Raw genomic sequence first — 17,024 nt, forward strand, 5'->3', positions numbered from 1 at the left:
CTACACCTGCTGGCAGCTGCCGCCCAGATGACTCTAGGGAACAGAGTAACAGGGGCCCGGGCAGCTCCTGGTGAAGGCAGGGCATGAGGGAGGGGACCAATCCCGAAGGGGTGAAAGGCCCGACTGGGGCCTATCATGAATCTGTAGGCCCAGAACACAGACATCAGGATCCCACACCTAGGGTCTTAGACTTAAGAATCGGGAGCCCAGCACCAGGCTTGGTTCTGTAATCCCAGGGGTCTGCATGAAGGAAGGAAGGTAGGAAGGTAGGAAGATAGGAAGAAAGGGACAGAGGGAGGGAGGAACGGAGGGAAGGAATCAGCAATTCTGTTTCTAACTGCTGTGTGGCCTTGGGTAAGTCCCTTCACCTCTCTGGGCATCTGCTTCCTTTTGATCTGATGGTAAGAGCATGAGTCACAGGCTTTCTCTGCTCACAGAGGATGATGCTGGCCCCACGGCTGGTCACCTACCCCGTGAGCCGGATATGTGAGCCAGCCCCAGTCTCCGTGGATGGTGGACGTGTCCAGCAAGTTTACTGTAAAACAGGAGAGGAGAGAGCATCAGAGCCTAGGACACTCCTCCCCAGTCCCACAGCGCAGCCCAACCTGGCCACACTGGTCTGCTCTCAGCCCCGAACACGCCAGCTCCACGCCTCACTTCCCCTCTCCTCTGGGGCCCGGTTCAAGTTGTCCCTCTTGCTTGAGGCCATCCTCCACCACCTCGGCCCAAATGTGACCTTCCAAACCCCCGGAACACAAGCTGCCCCAAGCGCGGGGCTTCCCTGGTTGGTGATGCAGTGGAATGGCTAAGAGATGGCCTCAGGAGTCCAGGAGGCCCGGGCCACATTCCCAGCCCTGCCATGTAGGGGCTGTGTGTCCCTGAACAAGTCCCTGCCCCTCCCTGAGGCTCAGTTTCCTCCTGTGAAAAATGGGCATGACGATGGGTCCTGTTTTCCACACAGCCTCATCCTCGTCTCATTCATGGGACATGAGGGCTTTAAAAGCACCCAGCAAGGTTTGCACCGTGGGGTCATACCTCCTGCGGGAGGACCGGTCCCAGCTTTGCAATCACCAGTGTCCCACAGGACATGCCTGGCACCTACCGGGTCCTCTGAGCACATCTGAGGTGGGGGGACCTGGAGCAGTAAGAACTGCCTCCCGGCCCCCACCGTGTGCTGAGCTCTGTGAGGGGCGCTTTAGACGTCTCGCCCTGACCTGCACGATGACAGCCGCCGCGAGGTGGTGACTCTCGTCTCCATTTGACCAATGAAGACCCTGGGCCTCGGAGACATTCGGGAACATGCTCAGTGCCCCCCCCGGGGGTAGCCGGCAGGCCTGGTGTTCAGAACACCCGGGGAGGCAACCACAGCCGGCGCCGCGAGCCCCGGTAGCCTGAGGCCAGGAAGCAGAACCTGTGAGCAAGTCACCGTGGCTGGGAAGGAGCGCTGGCCCGAAAGGCAAGTCTATTCCAAGCCAGACCCCCAAAGGGGACCCTGCAAAGTCTCAACAACACAATGGAGAAGACCTTGCCTTTGGAGCCAGACACGGCTGGGCTCAGATCGCAGTGCGGCTACATAGTAGTTGACCTTGGCTTCTCTGATCCTGTTTCCTCATCTGTAAAATGGGGATAATAACACCTAGAGAGTAAACTGTAAAGCCTGGAGTCGCTGCCTTATTAAAGCTAATTCCCTTTCCCAAAGTCCTGCCCCTCCTGCCTCTCTCCTTGTACTCAGACCTACCCACTCACTTTAAGGTGATGAAGGCGCACTCAACTGTTAAGAAATCGGGGTTTGAGTCTCGACTGCTGTGTGTCCTCCAGTGAGTCCCTTCATCTCTCTGGGCCCCTGCTCCCTTTGGTCTATCTGGTGATGGGAATATGAGAGGGCTCTTGGCTCCACGTTCCCAATGCCTCCCGTTTCACGCTCTCTTCCACATACCCCCTCTCCCAGCCTGCAATCACGGGCTGCTACCTAGGCTGGCTGGGGCAGGTTCCAGAGGGTTAACACCGCTGGGGCCCTCCTGGAACTTTTCTGCAGGGAGGCTGGGTGTCCTGCTGCCTGAAATTTGCATAGCTCTGTGCGTGCCCCTCAAAGATGGAGACAAGTGTCTTCAGGAAACGTTGGAGTGAGGATGCTCTTATTTGCTGATTTTCTCCCTCCTCTTACCCTCCCACCCCATTGTCAGGGGCCCCAGAGGGGAGGCCAGCTGGAGAGAGCTTGCAGAACCAGGGGAGGGGCCTCTGCCCTCCTCCCTGGGTCCCCAGGGGTCAGGTGGGGATCAGGGGATGGAACCAGCGTCCGCAGAAGGGCCTCCCCTCCCCAGCCGGCCCCACGCCACGGGCGCAGGCAGAGAAGCCTTCCCGCCTCCCTCCCTCCCTCTCAGGCAATGGAGAGAAAACTGGGTCAGGCAAGCTCTCTCCTCCTGCTGGCTGGTGGGAGGGGGAGGGGGCCGCACTGCAGTTTCCCCCAGACCAGCAGAGCCTCGTCGGGGGAGAGGATGAGGACAGGGGACCAGTGGGCTCCCCCATTCCAACCCACATTGCAGATGTGGTCTCAGAGCTGGAGGGCCCGCTCTCCAGTCTCCTGAACACAGCTCAGTCCTGCCCCTAACCCAGGGGCAGTCAGCATAAATGTCCACCACTTAGACTCCTCCCCACGGGAGCACCGTGACTCGTGACTCGTGGGGCAGCCGCCTGCAGACCCCACTTTCCAGGCCCTTCCCACCCCGGGAAACCTCACCACATTTGCAGCTGATTCTTGATCAGCCAGCCAGGGGGCTCAGATAATCCAAAGATAAGTCAAAAGTCGATTCTATCAGATTCGGGAAGAGCTATAGGATTCTACGGCTGCTTGTTCCAACTCCTTCCAGACGCTTCCCTGTCCCTGCCCTCCTCTCCTCTCCCTTTGTCCCCCTTCTTCCCTACCTCACATACCCTCCCATGGGGGGCTGGGGAGGAGACCCAGAATGCCTGTCACAGGAAGCTCCGGGCCCAGAGGAGATTGCTTCAGGGCCAGAGACAAGTCCAGCATGAGACCCACTCCCCCTGCATCCCCTTGGAAATGCAAACCTTTCTGGTCACCCGGCCTGGGCTCTCTCCCCCTCTTGCACTGCTGGCCTGTAGGTCTGTGTGCCATCCGTGAAGTCAGTTCTCTCTGGGCCCATCTCACCGTTTGCCAATGGGAGGACTGGACTCATGGTCTCTCAGGGCCTTCATGAAGCGAATCACTTAACCCCTCTGTGCTCAATTTCCTCATCTGCAAGATGTCTGTAGGCATCCTTCTTGGGCCTACCCGCCCGGGCTGTTCTGGGAGATCAAACGGGTCCCTCTCCTGCTCTGAGAAGCACAGATAATTCCTAAGCCTTTCCTGTTCCACTGTGGAAAGCATTATGCGATTTCTTTTTTTCTCCAGCACCGTCACCTTCCCCCATTCCATTTCGCTGAGACTAATACTTAAATTGATTTACATTCCCTGAGGACGCACTGCATGATGGTGAGGCTAGAGAATTCCGGTGGCCAGGGGATGTCAGCCAGGATGTGAACGCCTCGGCGATCACCCCAAAGTGGTGGATAATCCCCACAGAGAGTGATAAGGGGCTATGAGCCTGGTGGGGCTTGGGGGGCATCTCTGCAGGTGTGGGGCCCTCTCCTGTCCTATGAGGGACCTGGTACGGGGGCACATGACCAGGCTGGGGCACTGCTCCTTTTCGGGAGCCTAGCTGGGAGCAGATACCCCTCCCTGAGCGCCCACAGTCTCCCTGGCCAATCCTGGCACTGCACCAGCCCAGGAATGATACTGGGAGGGACTCCTGTCCTTCGGGAGGGAGGGCCGGCCTTTGTGGAACCTCGGCCCCAGGCTCTCCAGCCTGCACGGTCCACCCCCGCCCCGCTGTGGGTCCTCTGCTGCGCTGGCTGGACAGGCGAGGACCGGCCCTCGGACTATGCCTCCCTCAGCCCTGGACAAAGACATCCCCGCTTGCCTCTTTTTGTGGACCTTGCCTCTTCCCCAGCTGCTGCGCCCTCCCCCCCCCCCCCCCCCGGACATGTCCTCCTCTCCCTCTCAGGCCAATGGCCTGTCTTCTGCAGGTGAGCCTGCTCTAAGTCACCTCCCCAGGGGGATCTGGGGTGTGCCAGTCTGCCATTCTGGAAGGTGCTGCCTCCTTCCTAGAGGAGTTGAGGGTGTACTGTCCAAAGCCCAGAGCCTCAATGTGGACCCCACAGCATCCTGCTGGTAAGAAACCGTCCCCTTCCCCCAACCCAAACCTGGGAGCCCCCAGGCCCTTGTGCCCCAGTCCTGCCCTCTTCCCTACTCACCGGGCCCCCACCTCAATTCTCTTCTGGTGTCCCAGGAACCTGCGCCTGCTCACCAGCCACCCCAGCTGGCCCTGCTCTGCCTGCCACCTCACCTCAGCTCTCAGCTCCCCTGCCCTAGTCCTTCTCCCACCGGAGACACTATGCGTGCATTTATTATGTGCACATGCATTTCCGTGGGCATGAACGCAAGCTTGGGAGGCTTCTTATATATGTAGTATCTGCCCATGGCTGTGCATATTCTCCTGTGCGTGCCTCTGCACATGTATGTGTGTGCACATGCGTGTCTGTGCACACGTATCCTGGCTGCACTTCTGTGTGTCTGACTGTAGGTGATGTTGGAGGTGGGGAGCTGTCCATGCGTGTGAGTCTCTACAGGCCTGAGTCTGTGTGTGTAAATCCTGATGTGAGTCCGTGTGTGCATGTGTGCTTTCGGGGACGGCTATGTCTCTGAGCTGTTCGTGCGTGAGGGGGTGGATCTTTGGCGTATCTGAGTGTGGATGAGGAACACCGGCGCTGGAGCTCCCTCGCGTGTGGAAGAAGTTCATCCTGCCAGGGCAAGAACACAGCTCTGGACCCAGCTGTAGATCCTGCCCCTGGATCCTGCCCAGAGCACCACGTTGGGCCTCCTCTGGGCTGAGCTGTAGGAGCAGAGGAGATCCTGGGGGATAGGAGGTGGGGTGCAGAACAGAACCCAGGGCAGCATCCGGGGCTGGACCCGGACTTCAGTGGGGCTAACTGTGTGTGTGTGTGTGTGTGTGCGCACGCACATGTGTGTGCACATGTGCAGATGTGAGGCCCTGGGTGTTGAGGAACCCTGATGGGTGTCTCGTCCCAGCTTTCCTTGTTCCCTCCCACCACCAGGAGGTCACCTCCCAGACCTTTTTTGTCCTGACGGCTCAGCCCACGCTCCTGCTCCTGCCCCCCACCCCTGGGTCCCCTGAGTGACCAGACTGCCCCAGCCTTGCCCCTGGACAGGACTCTGCTCTCCAGGGCCTTGCCTGCCTCAGCCCCTCTGCAGCCCCGCGGCCTGCTCGTCACTGTCCCCTCCTCCCAGGGCCACCCTCCCGCCCCTCCCCTCCAGCAGTGACTTCCCCAGCCGTCCAGCCCTCCCACCTAAGACTCTCACTCCCTGCCCCTCTCTCCCGCTTCCCGCAACCCGCTCCTGCTCTCTGCTCCTCCTTCCTTAGTTCTTGGTCTCCTTTCTCAATGGCACCCCTTCCCTCTTCTTCTTCAGCCTTCTGAACCTCATCTCGCATCCCTGTGTCCGTTCTCTGTCCTCTGTCCCTGCCATGTCCCCTGGTCCTGTCCCCTCTCTCCTCTATACCTCTTCTCTTGTCTTCTGTCCCCAGTCCTGTTCCCTCATCCCCAGGGTCCAACCGTCAGTTCTCCGTCCCCAGCTCCCAATCCCTCAGTCCCATCCTCCCTCCCCGTCCCCCCAGACCCCGGGGGCCTCTGTCCCCCATCCTCAAGCCCTCGGGTCCGGGTTCCTATCCCCCAGTCCTGTCCCCATCTCCATCGCGCTGTCCCTTGACCTCGGCTCTCTCCCGCGGTGCCATCCCTGCCTCCCCCCGCCCCCCAGCCCAGGGATCCCATCCCCTTTGGCTCTCAGGGTCGAGGGGAAGGAAGTTGAGCCTCCGGCAGCGGGCGCCGCGCCCCGGGCCCCTCGGCCGCCCCCGCCCCGCCGCCGCCGCTCACCTTCGCCGCGCGCCGCGGACACGCAGGTGGCCGCCGCCGCCGCGGCCGTGACGACCCAGAGCGCGGGGGGCAGGCGGCCCCGGGCGGGGGCCATGGCCGGGCCGGGCGGGCGGGAGCGCCGCGCACCCTCCAGCTCGGCCGCAGCGGCCCGCGCGTCGGCGCGCTCCGCGGCTCTCCCGCACAGCCGGCGGCCGGGCGCACACCCCGGCGCACACGCCGGCACACAGCGCACACGCGGGCACCCGCGCCCGCCGCCGCCGCCGCCGCCGCCGCCCCGGGCGGGGGCCGGCCCGTCACGGCGCCGAGCCAATCAGCACCGAGGCGGGGGTGGGGGTGGGGGACACGGAGCCGCCCCGCGGACACCGGCCCCGCGGACCTCGCCGCCGCACGTGCGCACGCTCGCACTCACCCGCCCGCACCTTCGGGGGGCGGCGCGCGCCCCGCGTCCGCACGTGGAGTCGGAGCCACCGCGCGCCGAGCCGCGCTCAGGACGCCCCCCGCGACACCGGGACGCGTGGACACTCACGCACAGGCGAGGCGTCCTCCCGCACACTCACGCTTACACGCATGACCCTCAGACACACGCGCCCGAAGTGCCTCGCGCGGTGACACCCTCGGATGCACCCTCGCTAGTTCCCGCGGCAGAGGCTCCGAGACCAATTCAGAAGCACTTTGGGGTAAAAACTCTCTCGCCCTCCCCTCCCACAGCCCAATGAGAGGGCATGAAGAAGGCACCCCGAGTTTAGGGAGCGGTAGGGTGCAGTGGTCGGGGGCGCAGGCTCAGACACCAGGCGCGTACAGGATTTTAAATCCTGGCTGTGTGGCCTTGGGCATGTTTCTTAGCCTCTCTGAGCCTCAACTTCCGTATCTGTAGAACAGGAACAACCGTCTCTGTGTCCTCGGGTTGTTATGAGAATCCTGTTCGAGGACTCAGGTAAGGGTCCAGCATACTGCCAGGCACACTGCCAGGTGCCCGGTAATGGCAGCCGTTCCAGATGATGGTGATGCTCGTTCCCTGTGTTTGCCTCCCCTGACTTCCCCACCTCCAGTTCCATTCCCAGCAGTAGGGATCCCGTCCTGGGAGGGCTACAGGCTGTGGGCAGACAGCAGAGACAGGGATGTGGGGGCTCCCTCCCGGGGCCCTGCCTACCACCTTCAAGCTCCCTGAGCACCTGGAGGGCCAAGCTGTCCGGGAGGCAGATAGAGACCTGCAGCTCCTAGGGGGCTGGCCCTCAAGCTGGGACTCTGCCTCTGACTTAGCTGGCACAGACCGTTGCTCAGCTCTCTCCAACTACACTCCCAGCCCTTGAACTCACTGGGAAGAGTTGGTTGGACCCATGGCTGGAGGTTACATAGAATGATCAAGCCCATTTGGGGAGGGCGTTCCAGACCCTGCTTTAGGCGCTTTATAAACTTGCTCTACTTTGAGCCTCACGCAGTCCTGCAGCGGAGGTGCAGCTAAGGAAACCGAAGTGAAGAAAGAGCATCACTCGCCTTACATCACACAGCTGGTTAAATGCTAGAGGGGAGCTCAGATCCAGATCCACTGGACTCTAAAACCCACTTCTTTCCTGTGCATCTTTCTTAGTTACAGAAAGGGGGGAGATAGCTCAGATTAGGAGCCCTTTCCTAGCACCAACAGCTCAGAACAACTATCTCAAAGACGAGGTAAGCCCCCTGTTACCAGAGGCATTCAAGCAGACACTAGCTAAAGGCTGTTCAGGGATGCTGTGAAGGGGGTGGGGGTTAGAGGGAGCAGACTGGACTAGACCCGGAGAGGCAAACTCAAATGCCCACATGAGACAGGCGGGCATCCTTATGAAACCCACTGGGGGGGGGGGGGGTTCTGAGCTCTAGCTCACATCGCTGTAGGGATGGGGGCCCGATTTCTGTGCTTTCAAGTGAGGTTTTATAGCTGGAATTTTTATGTGCTATCTCCTAATATTTAAAGTTGGCAGCTAACGCAAACATTTTCATAACAACGCAGTGTGGGCAAGCCTGTGGTGGAGCGGCCACAGCTCCCAGGACTCTAGACCTCCCTGCAGGGCTCCTCAGGTGCAAGAGTTCGTGGCTGGCAACTCGCTCCTGGGGCACTGGGGAAGTGGGCGCGGCGGGACAGAAACTGCACACAGAGTGCAGGATGCAGTCACCAGCACTCGTGGGCATCGCCTACCCCGGCCAGGGCTCCCAGAAATATTTATTGATGGGAGGAGGCTTTGCTGCGGGCTGGGGTTCTGCATTTCCAGGTCGAGGTGGAGCCAGCTGAGCCTGGGTTTTGCCCGTATTGCAGTCTTGTGGAGCTGGGGACTCCTTGAAGGACTCCGTAAGCATGAGGGGCGGTTCTCTGTCAGGGGTCTGCTCCATATTCCGAATGCTCTTTAGCGAAATTAGAACTGCATTTCACTGGAGTTCCGTGGGGGTAAGAGCCGCTTGCTTTCAGGCGTCTCCTCGACCCCCAAAACTCCCAGGATGCCCCAGCCCGGGTGTGCCCTGTCCCTGGTCTCTCCCTCCCACCCTTTCCCCTCCGTCTGTCCTTGTGTCGCAAAGTAGCAACTTGCCCACCCGCCAGTGGGAAGAAAGAAGCCATTAGACCCTTCTCCTAAAGAAATGGGTGTCTCAGGAGAGCCTTTGGGAAGATGATGCCTTCTCTCCTCTCCTGAGTGGTCGGGCAGGCAGGGCAGCTGGGGAGGACCCCCCCGGGCAGGGACAAGCCTTCCCCAGCATCCCTGTCACCATCAGCACATCTCCTGGGCTAGACTCTGCATCCCTTCTCTCATCCAATCCCTGCTTTTTCCCCATTTCAAAGGCAAGGAGAGTGAGATTTGTGAGGACGGAAGTAGGGAATAGGAAGCTCTGTGAGGTGCACGGGTGGGATCTGGGATGGCTGTGGTTAGCTTGTGTCTCCTCCCCGACCGGACTCTGAGCCTCTCAAGGGCAGCAGCCATGAAGGGTCCTGGCTGGGTGCTGCGGGAACGTTTGCTGAGTGAGTGAATGAATGAGCAGCCACCCAAGGGGCCCACGCCTCACTGGCCAAGTGCTTGAGGCCGCCGTTGCCGAAGGCCATTTCTGGGCTGCAGGACAGCTTGCTTTCTAGAACACTGTGTAGGTATGCTAGCCAGCCCTGCTAAGTGGGCTTGACCTCAGCTCTCCGAGGGGTGAATCCGAACAGTGCTCACCTCACCTTCTCCCACCAGCACGTGGGCCCCTTGGGACTTCGCTCCAACGGAACAGGCAAGGTGCGGGGCGAGTGGGGAGAACTGGACCTGGCCAAGCAGGACAGCCTCTGACTCCTTCCCCCACTTCATGGCTCCTCCCCCAACCCACGACTTTTTGACTTTTCCATCCAGGAGTGGGAAGGAAGATTGAAGGGAGCATGACAAAAGCCCCATGACATTCTCCATTTCCTGGGAGAAATACCCTCTCAGGAGTATTTATTCTCACTTTGCCTTTCGGAGCCTCAGCTTCCCCGACTACATGAGGATGATGAGGATGTGCAACTCAAAGGGTTGCTATGAGGCTCACATGAGTGAGTTGCACGCATGCTTGGCAACCTGTCAAGAGATCTGGGGTGGGAAGGGGCTACTGTATTTGAGAGGATGGGGCTGGCTCTGGGCAGTCCTACACCCCAAGGGAAGAACTCCGCGGGGCGCCCCTTCAGGGACAAGTAGAAGAGATGCTCTGGTGGGGGGTGGGTGGGTGTGAGTGCTCGGAGTGGGGACAGTGGTTTGTGGTTCACCCCCACTCTAAGCCCTGCCCTGGACGTCTTGTTGCCCCAGGCTGTCTCACCCAGACTCCTGCAGAGAAGCCCACCCCACAGTCCCTTCTCACCCTCCACTGTCAGGGGACTGGAGGGGGGCACATTCTTCACCTTTGCATATAGAAACTTTGCCTTCTCCCCAGGCTGGAGGATGGAGCCCTGGGAGGTCTTAGGAAGAGCCAGATTCCTAGTATGAGGCCCATGTTGCCTCCTCACTTAGGGCCTCAGTGTTCCCATCTGTAATGTGCCCACTGCACCTGTTTTCCCCGGGTTGTAACCGGCTCGGAGGGAACGTGGTGCTGGCACTCCACTGGAGATCTGACCACCGCCCCCCCAGGAACATGCTCGCAGGCTAGAGGGGAGGCAGCCCCCCAAACACAACAGAGGAAGTAGCTCACGTTACATAGGAAAGATTCACCCGGAACGTGGGCAATGTGTTTACACTTTGTACTTTGCCTGTAGAGCTGGGGCAGGAAAGCCTAAGACAAACCTGTCAGGTAGAAATAGAGTGAGCACCACATTTGTAATTCACATTTTTTCTAGTAGCCATATTATAAAAGTAACAAGAAATAGGCCGCATCGAACATCATAATATATTTGTTGAATGAATGTTGCTTGGTATGCAATGTTAATTTACTAATCAATTCACTAATTCAACAACTCTGTTGTCGAGCCCATCCTGGCTCACCGTGCCAGGTGCTGGGATGAAGATGGTGGGGCCACACGGACGTGGTCCTCATTCTCCCGGATCTTCAGCCTACCGGGGAAGCAGATAATTAACTAGGCAATTACAAAATCCCTTTCCACATAAGGGAATATTTCAGAAACTGTAGGAAAACTTAAAATAAAATTTACAATTTAAAATATTTCAAAAAAAAAAAGTCCTCTTTAAGCAAAAAATACTGAATGTAATTTAGCCCTTGCTCGGTGGCTCAGAATCATCCCTGTGAACAAAGAATCCTTGAATATTGATGTGGGAAAGGACTTCGAGATGAGTTCGTCCCAGCCACCGGTGGTGGGCCAGTGTGGGCCAGAGGCGCCTGCAGGCCAACTGATGGCAGGTGACCCACCTCGATGTGACCCCGGGCTTCTCTCCTTCCCTGGTGTGACCGCGTCTTCCCCGGCTCCCTGCTGCTGGGCTCCTGCCTCTGTGTGTCCCGACGGCCTCCTGAGCTGCTGCTTCTAAGGTGGCCTGAAAAAACACAAACGCTATTAGAATTGTACGTAGAGTAAGACTCAGTGGGCTCTAAGCGAGGGGCTCCCCTGTTAGTGGAGACCGAGTTTAATGTCGGTGAGGTGGTGGCTCAGAGGTCTCTTCAGGTATCTCTCACTGTTCTCAGGAGATTTGTTCTCAGGTTGGAGGGTAAATGAGGTGTTGTTATAAATACCTAAGAGGCTTATTAATGGCCGGGCATGCACAGACTAATTGCTTCCTCCTGTTTATATATAATCAATCACTTCCACAGTTGGAGCCCCGGGAAGCAGCAGAACAGGGGGGAAGGAGGACCACACTGGGATGGGTCTCTGAGATCTGGGCTGCTTATTCCTCGTGCACAAGTCTTTCCTGTCCCGAGAAACCAAACCACGCCATCCCTTTGTCCCTCACTCCCCTGGCCTATGCTGTCTCCCTCTCTCCTCCCCGCTCCCAGGAAACTTCTTGAAGGAACTGTGTATTCCACAGACTCCACGGCTTTCTCTCTCAGTCCCGCCTCAACTCCCATCACCTCCACCGCCCCTCAAACACCACCTGCCCCAGACCCACGCACCCGCTTCTCTGCCCCGTGCCTGGCCTTGGATGGCATTACCATCTACCCAGCTGCACAAGTCAGGAAACTGAACTTTGTACCTCCTTCTCCATCAGCCAAGTATCCAGGACATCCCAAATCCTTTGATTTTACCACCAAAACATACCTTGAATTCATCTCCTCCTCACCATGGCTACCAGCCTGGTCTGAGCCGCCCTCACCTCTCACCGGGGTGACTGGCTCCGTGCACCCTCCCTGGGTCCCTTCAGCCACACCCCACACTGTAGCCAGAAGGCCATGCAGTGCCAAAGATCATGATCAGCCACTGCCCCACACCTTCTCCTCCCCTGAGTAGAGCCTTTCCAGAGGCTTCTACTCTTCTCTCTGGATAAAGACCCAAATCCTTATCACACCTGCAAGGCCCAGTGCAGGTGGTCTGGACACTCTCCAGGCACCTGCTCTTCCCCTTCTGTACTTTCTTGAATGTACTGTGCCCCCTCTTGCACACAGACTTTGTCCTCAGGTCCCTCTTCTGGAACATTCTCCCACCTCTGTACCCCCGTTCATCCTCAGGGAGCCCTGCCTGAGCCCTGGCCCAGGTCAGTGCTCTCACGGAATCTTGCCCATCTCCAGCAGAACCCTTGGCTCAGCTCGGAATCCTACCTGCACGTATCTGATTCCTTGATTCGAGACACCATCTTGTGAGAGCAGGGACTTCCTCTGCTCCTCCTGGGCACCAAACCTTCAACATTTGGCACACTCCGTAAGGGCTTTTTTGCCCCGTCCCTGGCTCCCTTTTGAGCCCTGCCCAGGCCCGGAACTAGAGCTAGATTCCCTTTGCTACTAACTGCCTATGTAACTTTAGACCACTCTCGGTACCTCTCTGGGGCGCTGCTCAGCCTGGGGGAAGGTCTCTAAGGGCTCCGAATATCTAGGATGACATGGCCCAGTATTCACTATACCTGTTAATCTTAACCACAGCCTTTTGAAGTAAGTTCTATTATTATCTATACTTTATAAATGAGAATAATCGGGGATGGGGGGAGGTGACATATTTGTCCAAGATGCCACAGCTACTAAGTGGCGGGCTTGGGATTTGAATTCACATCTGTGTTTCCAGAGCCCACGCATTTAGTCGTGAGGCATTGGAAGCGGGGACAGTGGTGGGTGCTCAGAAGAGGGGAAAGTTCAGAACTTGGGGTTGGTCTCAGGGAGGGAGAAAGCAGATGCCATGTTGGCTGCTGATTTGTGGGTTACCCGGTGCGTGTGCTGACCCTTCCCTAAGCCCCTCAGACTTCTGGGGGAAGGTAAAGGAGCTCGTGGCCCCGAGGAGAGGCCACGGCTGGGCAACCGCAGGGGATGGGGCAGGGAGGTTCTGCTAAGTCTGGGGTCTGCAGGGCCCCGCACCCTTTGGGAAGGCTGGATTATGGGGCCAGGCCTGGGGCCAGGGCCAAACGGGGCCTGACCTTTCAGCTTGACCATGGGGTGGAGCAGGGACCCTCCCTATGGAGTATCAGGATGGGGCTCCTGGCAGCAGGTGGGGGAAAGTCTCTAAATGTGTTGGGAGGCAGCAAAGAGCTTGGGCTCTGGAGTCAGACCTGGTTGGGGTCCCAGGCCTGACACTCGCTGTGCGCTCTGTGGTTTCGGGAAATCACTTCCCCTCTCTGAGCCTCAGGCCCCGATCTGTCAAATGGGGACACCACCGCTGCCCTCATATGATGAAGATTGAAAGGGTTCCTGGTACACAGTAGGCCCTCCTGCATCTCAGCCTCGCCCCCACTCCCCCCACCCCCCCGCCCAACCCCAACACCTCCCTCAGGGAGCAGGAGGGATCAGCCATGGCTCATGATCAGAAAGAGGAGTATTAATATCCCTGATATTAAAAAATAACCTTATCATCATTCTGCCTTGTCGGGAGGAGATGAGCCCACATCAGCATTCTGACAGATGGGAACAGCTCTCTGTGTTTGCGGGTATTTGCGGGAGAGAGAGACAGAGAAAGAGAGAGGGAGGGAAGGAGGAAAGGAGGGAAGGAGGGAGGGGGAGGGAGAGCTCGAGCACACAGTGTGAGCGAGCGAGCGAGCCTGGGTGACAGTGCCATGCGGGGGGGGAGGCCGGGGCTGTGTGGGTGTGAGTGTACGGGCGGGTGGGTGGCGGGGGCACCTCTCCAGAGCAGAGGAGTAGTTTTAGGAGGGTGACTTGGTAATACCCATTATTGAAAGTATTGAAATGCTAACCAGCTCTAAAGATCTCTGTCTGATTTTCATTAAAGCTGCTGAGGCAGAGGGTGTGCTGGGAGGGGCGGCAGCTGCCGGGGAAGGTCTGATGACAGGAGCCAAAGCCAGGGTCATGACCACCTTTCCAGCCACCACCGCTATTATTGTCACTAGTCACCACGGCCCAGGGGGAACCCTGGCCCTGCGTTAGGCCATCCTGGTCACTGAGCCACCAGGTCGCTGAGCTGAACCCAGGGCTGCCACCCACTGCTCCGTGTGGGCCGATCGTCCTCCCCCCGCCTCCTGGGCCCCCATGCTGCTCTGTCATAGGAGCGAAGAACCCCTGTCCCACCTCTGTCCCATTCCTTCCATCCATGGTTTCTGAGGCCGGGCGATGTCGGGGCAGGGGCCGGTGGTGCTCTCCGGGAACTGCTAGTCTGACCTGGAATAGGCCATTTCCAGAGGGTGGGTGGGAACTCCGAGAAGCTAAGGAAGGGTCAAAAGGAAGGAATGCTCAACAGCATGGGGATGGTGTACATGTGGGGAGGAGGAGGGGAGTCCTTACAGGCCCAGAGAGGGCAGCTGACTTCCGCAAGGTCACACAACCAGCAGCAAATGTGGGACCAGAACCCAATTGCCCAGCTCCTCGTCCAGTGCTTCACACGAGACCATCTCACCGTAGAGCAGCCAGAACGTGGAGAAAGGGCAGGGCTGTAGGTTTGCTCACATGTCAGCCTTGGGGCGAGGCAGGGTGGGGGAGTCTCTGTCCTGCTCCCCAGCAGGGCAGGAGGAAATAGTCAGCTGGAAGGGGTCCTCACTTGTGGGGTACCCATGGTAGGCTGGATGCTTTGCAGTTCCCCTCTCTTCCAGTAACCTCACTCCAAGGTTTCAGGGGTATCATGCCTCTTACACTGGGCTCCTGGAAGGCTCAGAGGGGGAGAGCAAGCTTCCAAGGTCACCCAGCCAAGGAAGCAGGCAAACTGAGAAGTGAACCCAGGGCTATTGGATCCTCAGATCTGGGTTTGTCCCCCTTGGCCAGGCAACCCCCCGGGGGCAGGTTTCTTGGGAAGGAGACAGAGTGTAACTTGGAAGCTGGAGACCCTCAGTGGCTTGGGGTCACCTAGAAGGAGCTCCCAAGGGTCTAGTTTGATTTGGAATTGTTCCCAAAGCAGATTTACTCCCTGGGATGCAAGTGGAAAGGGGGCTGAGAGCACGGGGCTGCTGGGGGCCCAAGCTGTTTGAATTCTAGCCAGGCTGTTCCCACTCCTGGCCCAAGGTCATTTGTTCGGGGAAGAAAGCAGCTTCTCAGCCCTGCGTGCCCCGCCCTCCCTGCTCTGAGCTGGGAGCTGGGGGAGGCTGAAGGACAATGTTCCCGGTGAAAGCAGATTACCCCGCCAGTGTGAGGGGCCGGCTGGGTGGGATGGCACTGTGGTGACAGGTCCATCAGGCGCCTCTCCGAGGGGATGTTTCCTGGGGCTCCTGGTGACAGGCCCGGGCTGTGGAGGGAGTGCTGATGAGGTGGAGACAGCCTGGCCCCATGGCTTGGAGACAGCGATCCAGCTCTGGCCTCTGGGCAGGGCCTCAGACTCTCTGATGCCTCCTCCTGAGAAGCCCTGGGAATCACCCAGTCACCGGCCTGGTCCCGGCTCTGGACCGTCCACTGCATCTGTCCCCTCTTCAACTCCATCGCCTCCCCCTCTCCTGGCCTCGGCCTCCCTGCCTCCAGGTGCCCCACCTCCAACCCGGCTCCCACGCACAGCCAGGGGAATCTTTCTGAACGGCCACATGCCCCTGCTTACCGTGTGCAGCGAGCCCACTGCCCCAGGAGAAGGCTCAGCTCCTCGGCCTGCAAAGCCAAGCCCTTCGTGGTATGGCTTCTGCTTCTCTCTGGGGCTGCATCCCATACCCTTCTCTCTCTGCTCCAGACCCTTGCATGTGGCACCCTGCCGCGCCCTGCCACCTCCCCATGGGGCCTAACCTCTACTTCTCCCACAAGTCTCAGCTCGGACTCACCTCGTCCTTGAGGCCTTCCTTGAACAGAAGCCCTGCAGTCTGGGTTAGGGCCCCCCAGGTCCCCGGCACTTACCCCTTCGTCATCCTCCCCGTCCTGATGTGTGGCTGCGGTAGGCTCTCACGGGTGCGGGGCATGTGCTGAGCACCCACATTACTTCATTCCCTCCTGGCTCTGACCAGAGCATGGTAAATGCCCATGTGGCCATTTCACCCAGCAAACTGGGGCGCCTTATGTTTACCCACTTTATAAAGGGGGTAGTGATTGCTCAAAGGCACCAGCAGGTAAGTGGCTGAAGTGAGCCAAGAATTCCAGGATCCCGACTGTCCGCACTTGATGCCACATCCCACCTCTGGTATTTCAGCCTCTAAGGGTTTTCCCCGGTTCTGGCTGAAGGTCAGCCCTGTTCAGCCAGACTTTGGCAGGGACCAGCACACACCCCCCCCACCCCCCCATCCCCCGCCGCCGGCAGCTCTGGGCATCTGAGCAGCTTCCCATGGAGGGTGGGGATTGGGGGGGTGGGCAGGGGCAGGGAGGAGCCGAGGCTCCCAGGACAGCTGGGAATCCACAGCGTCTCCACTCTGGCTCTCCTGGCCCCATTTCTGCAGCCCCTCAGCAGATCCTGGATTTCCTGACCTCGCTCAGGTGTGACCTCTGGGCTTCCGTCCGGATCTTGCCTTCCAATCTTGCCTCCTGCATGCAATCCTATCCCCACATTTCAGACTAGCCTCTCAGCACCACCTCCCTCCACCTCACGCGCTCCCTGTGCTGGCTGGAGGGGGAGGATAAGCGTTTCCGACCCTGGACCCTGCCAGAAGCCCTGCCCCCAGGCCCTCGGTCTGGCCTTGAGCTTGTTCTGTCAGCCTGTCCCCCCCACCAGAGCTTTGAACCCCAACATGGCGCTTAGTGCTCTGGCCCCACCTCCTCTCCCTAGCGCTGCTGAGGGGCTGGGTGGGGGGGTTGCTGGGGATGATGGAGTCGTCCCAGAAGGAAGAAGCTAAAGATGTAAACGAGCTCGTGAAATCCCCTATGACAGCCGTGACCACTGTGGCTCCAGCCATTAAGCACGGAGCTTTAGCGGCCCCCGAAATACACCTGGGGCACTTGTCAGCAGCTCCGGCTCATCACACGTGCGGGCTGTACACACGCGTACACACGCGTGCGTGCACACACAGGCTCAGGGAGCACCGCAGAGGGTGGGCTAGGGGACCCTGCGGAATGGTTCCAATCGTCCCCTTGGCCTAAGGATGGGTAAACGGGGGGGGGGGGGGGGGGGGGGGGGGGGGGGG

General features: G+C 59.1%; 1 protein-coding gene across 1 annotated transcript in view; it reads right to left on the reverse strand.

Annotated features, from left to right (window-relative positions):
- The window catches only part of EPHA8 (EPH receptor A8), a 33,611-nt gene extending 27,511 nt beyond the window's left edge, over positions 1–6,100 (reverse strand). Inside the window, exons 1-2 of the mRNA XM_032418136.1 lie at positions 6,007–6,100; positions 471–535 (exon numbers count right to left, since the gene is read on the reverse strand). Of these exons, the coding sequence (XP_032274027.1) occupies positions 471–535; positions 6,007–6,100 (159 nt within the window). The remainder of the gene's footprint in view (positions 1–470; positions 536–6,006) is intronic.
- Positions 6,101–17,024: the final 10,924 nt, after the last annotated feature.

Source organism: Phoca vitulina, unplaced genomic scaffold, assembly GCF_004348235.1.
Source record: "Phoca vitulina isolate PV1807 unplaced genomic scaffold, GSC_HSeal_1.0 scaffold2, whole genome shotgun sequence".
Lineage (NCBI taxonomy): Eukaryota > Metazoa > Chordata > Mammalia > Carnivora > Phocidae > Phoca > Phoca vitulina.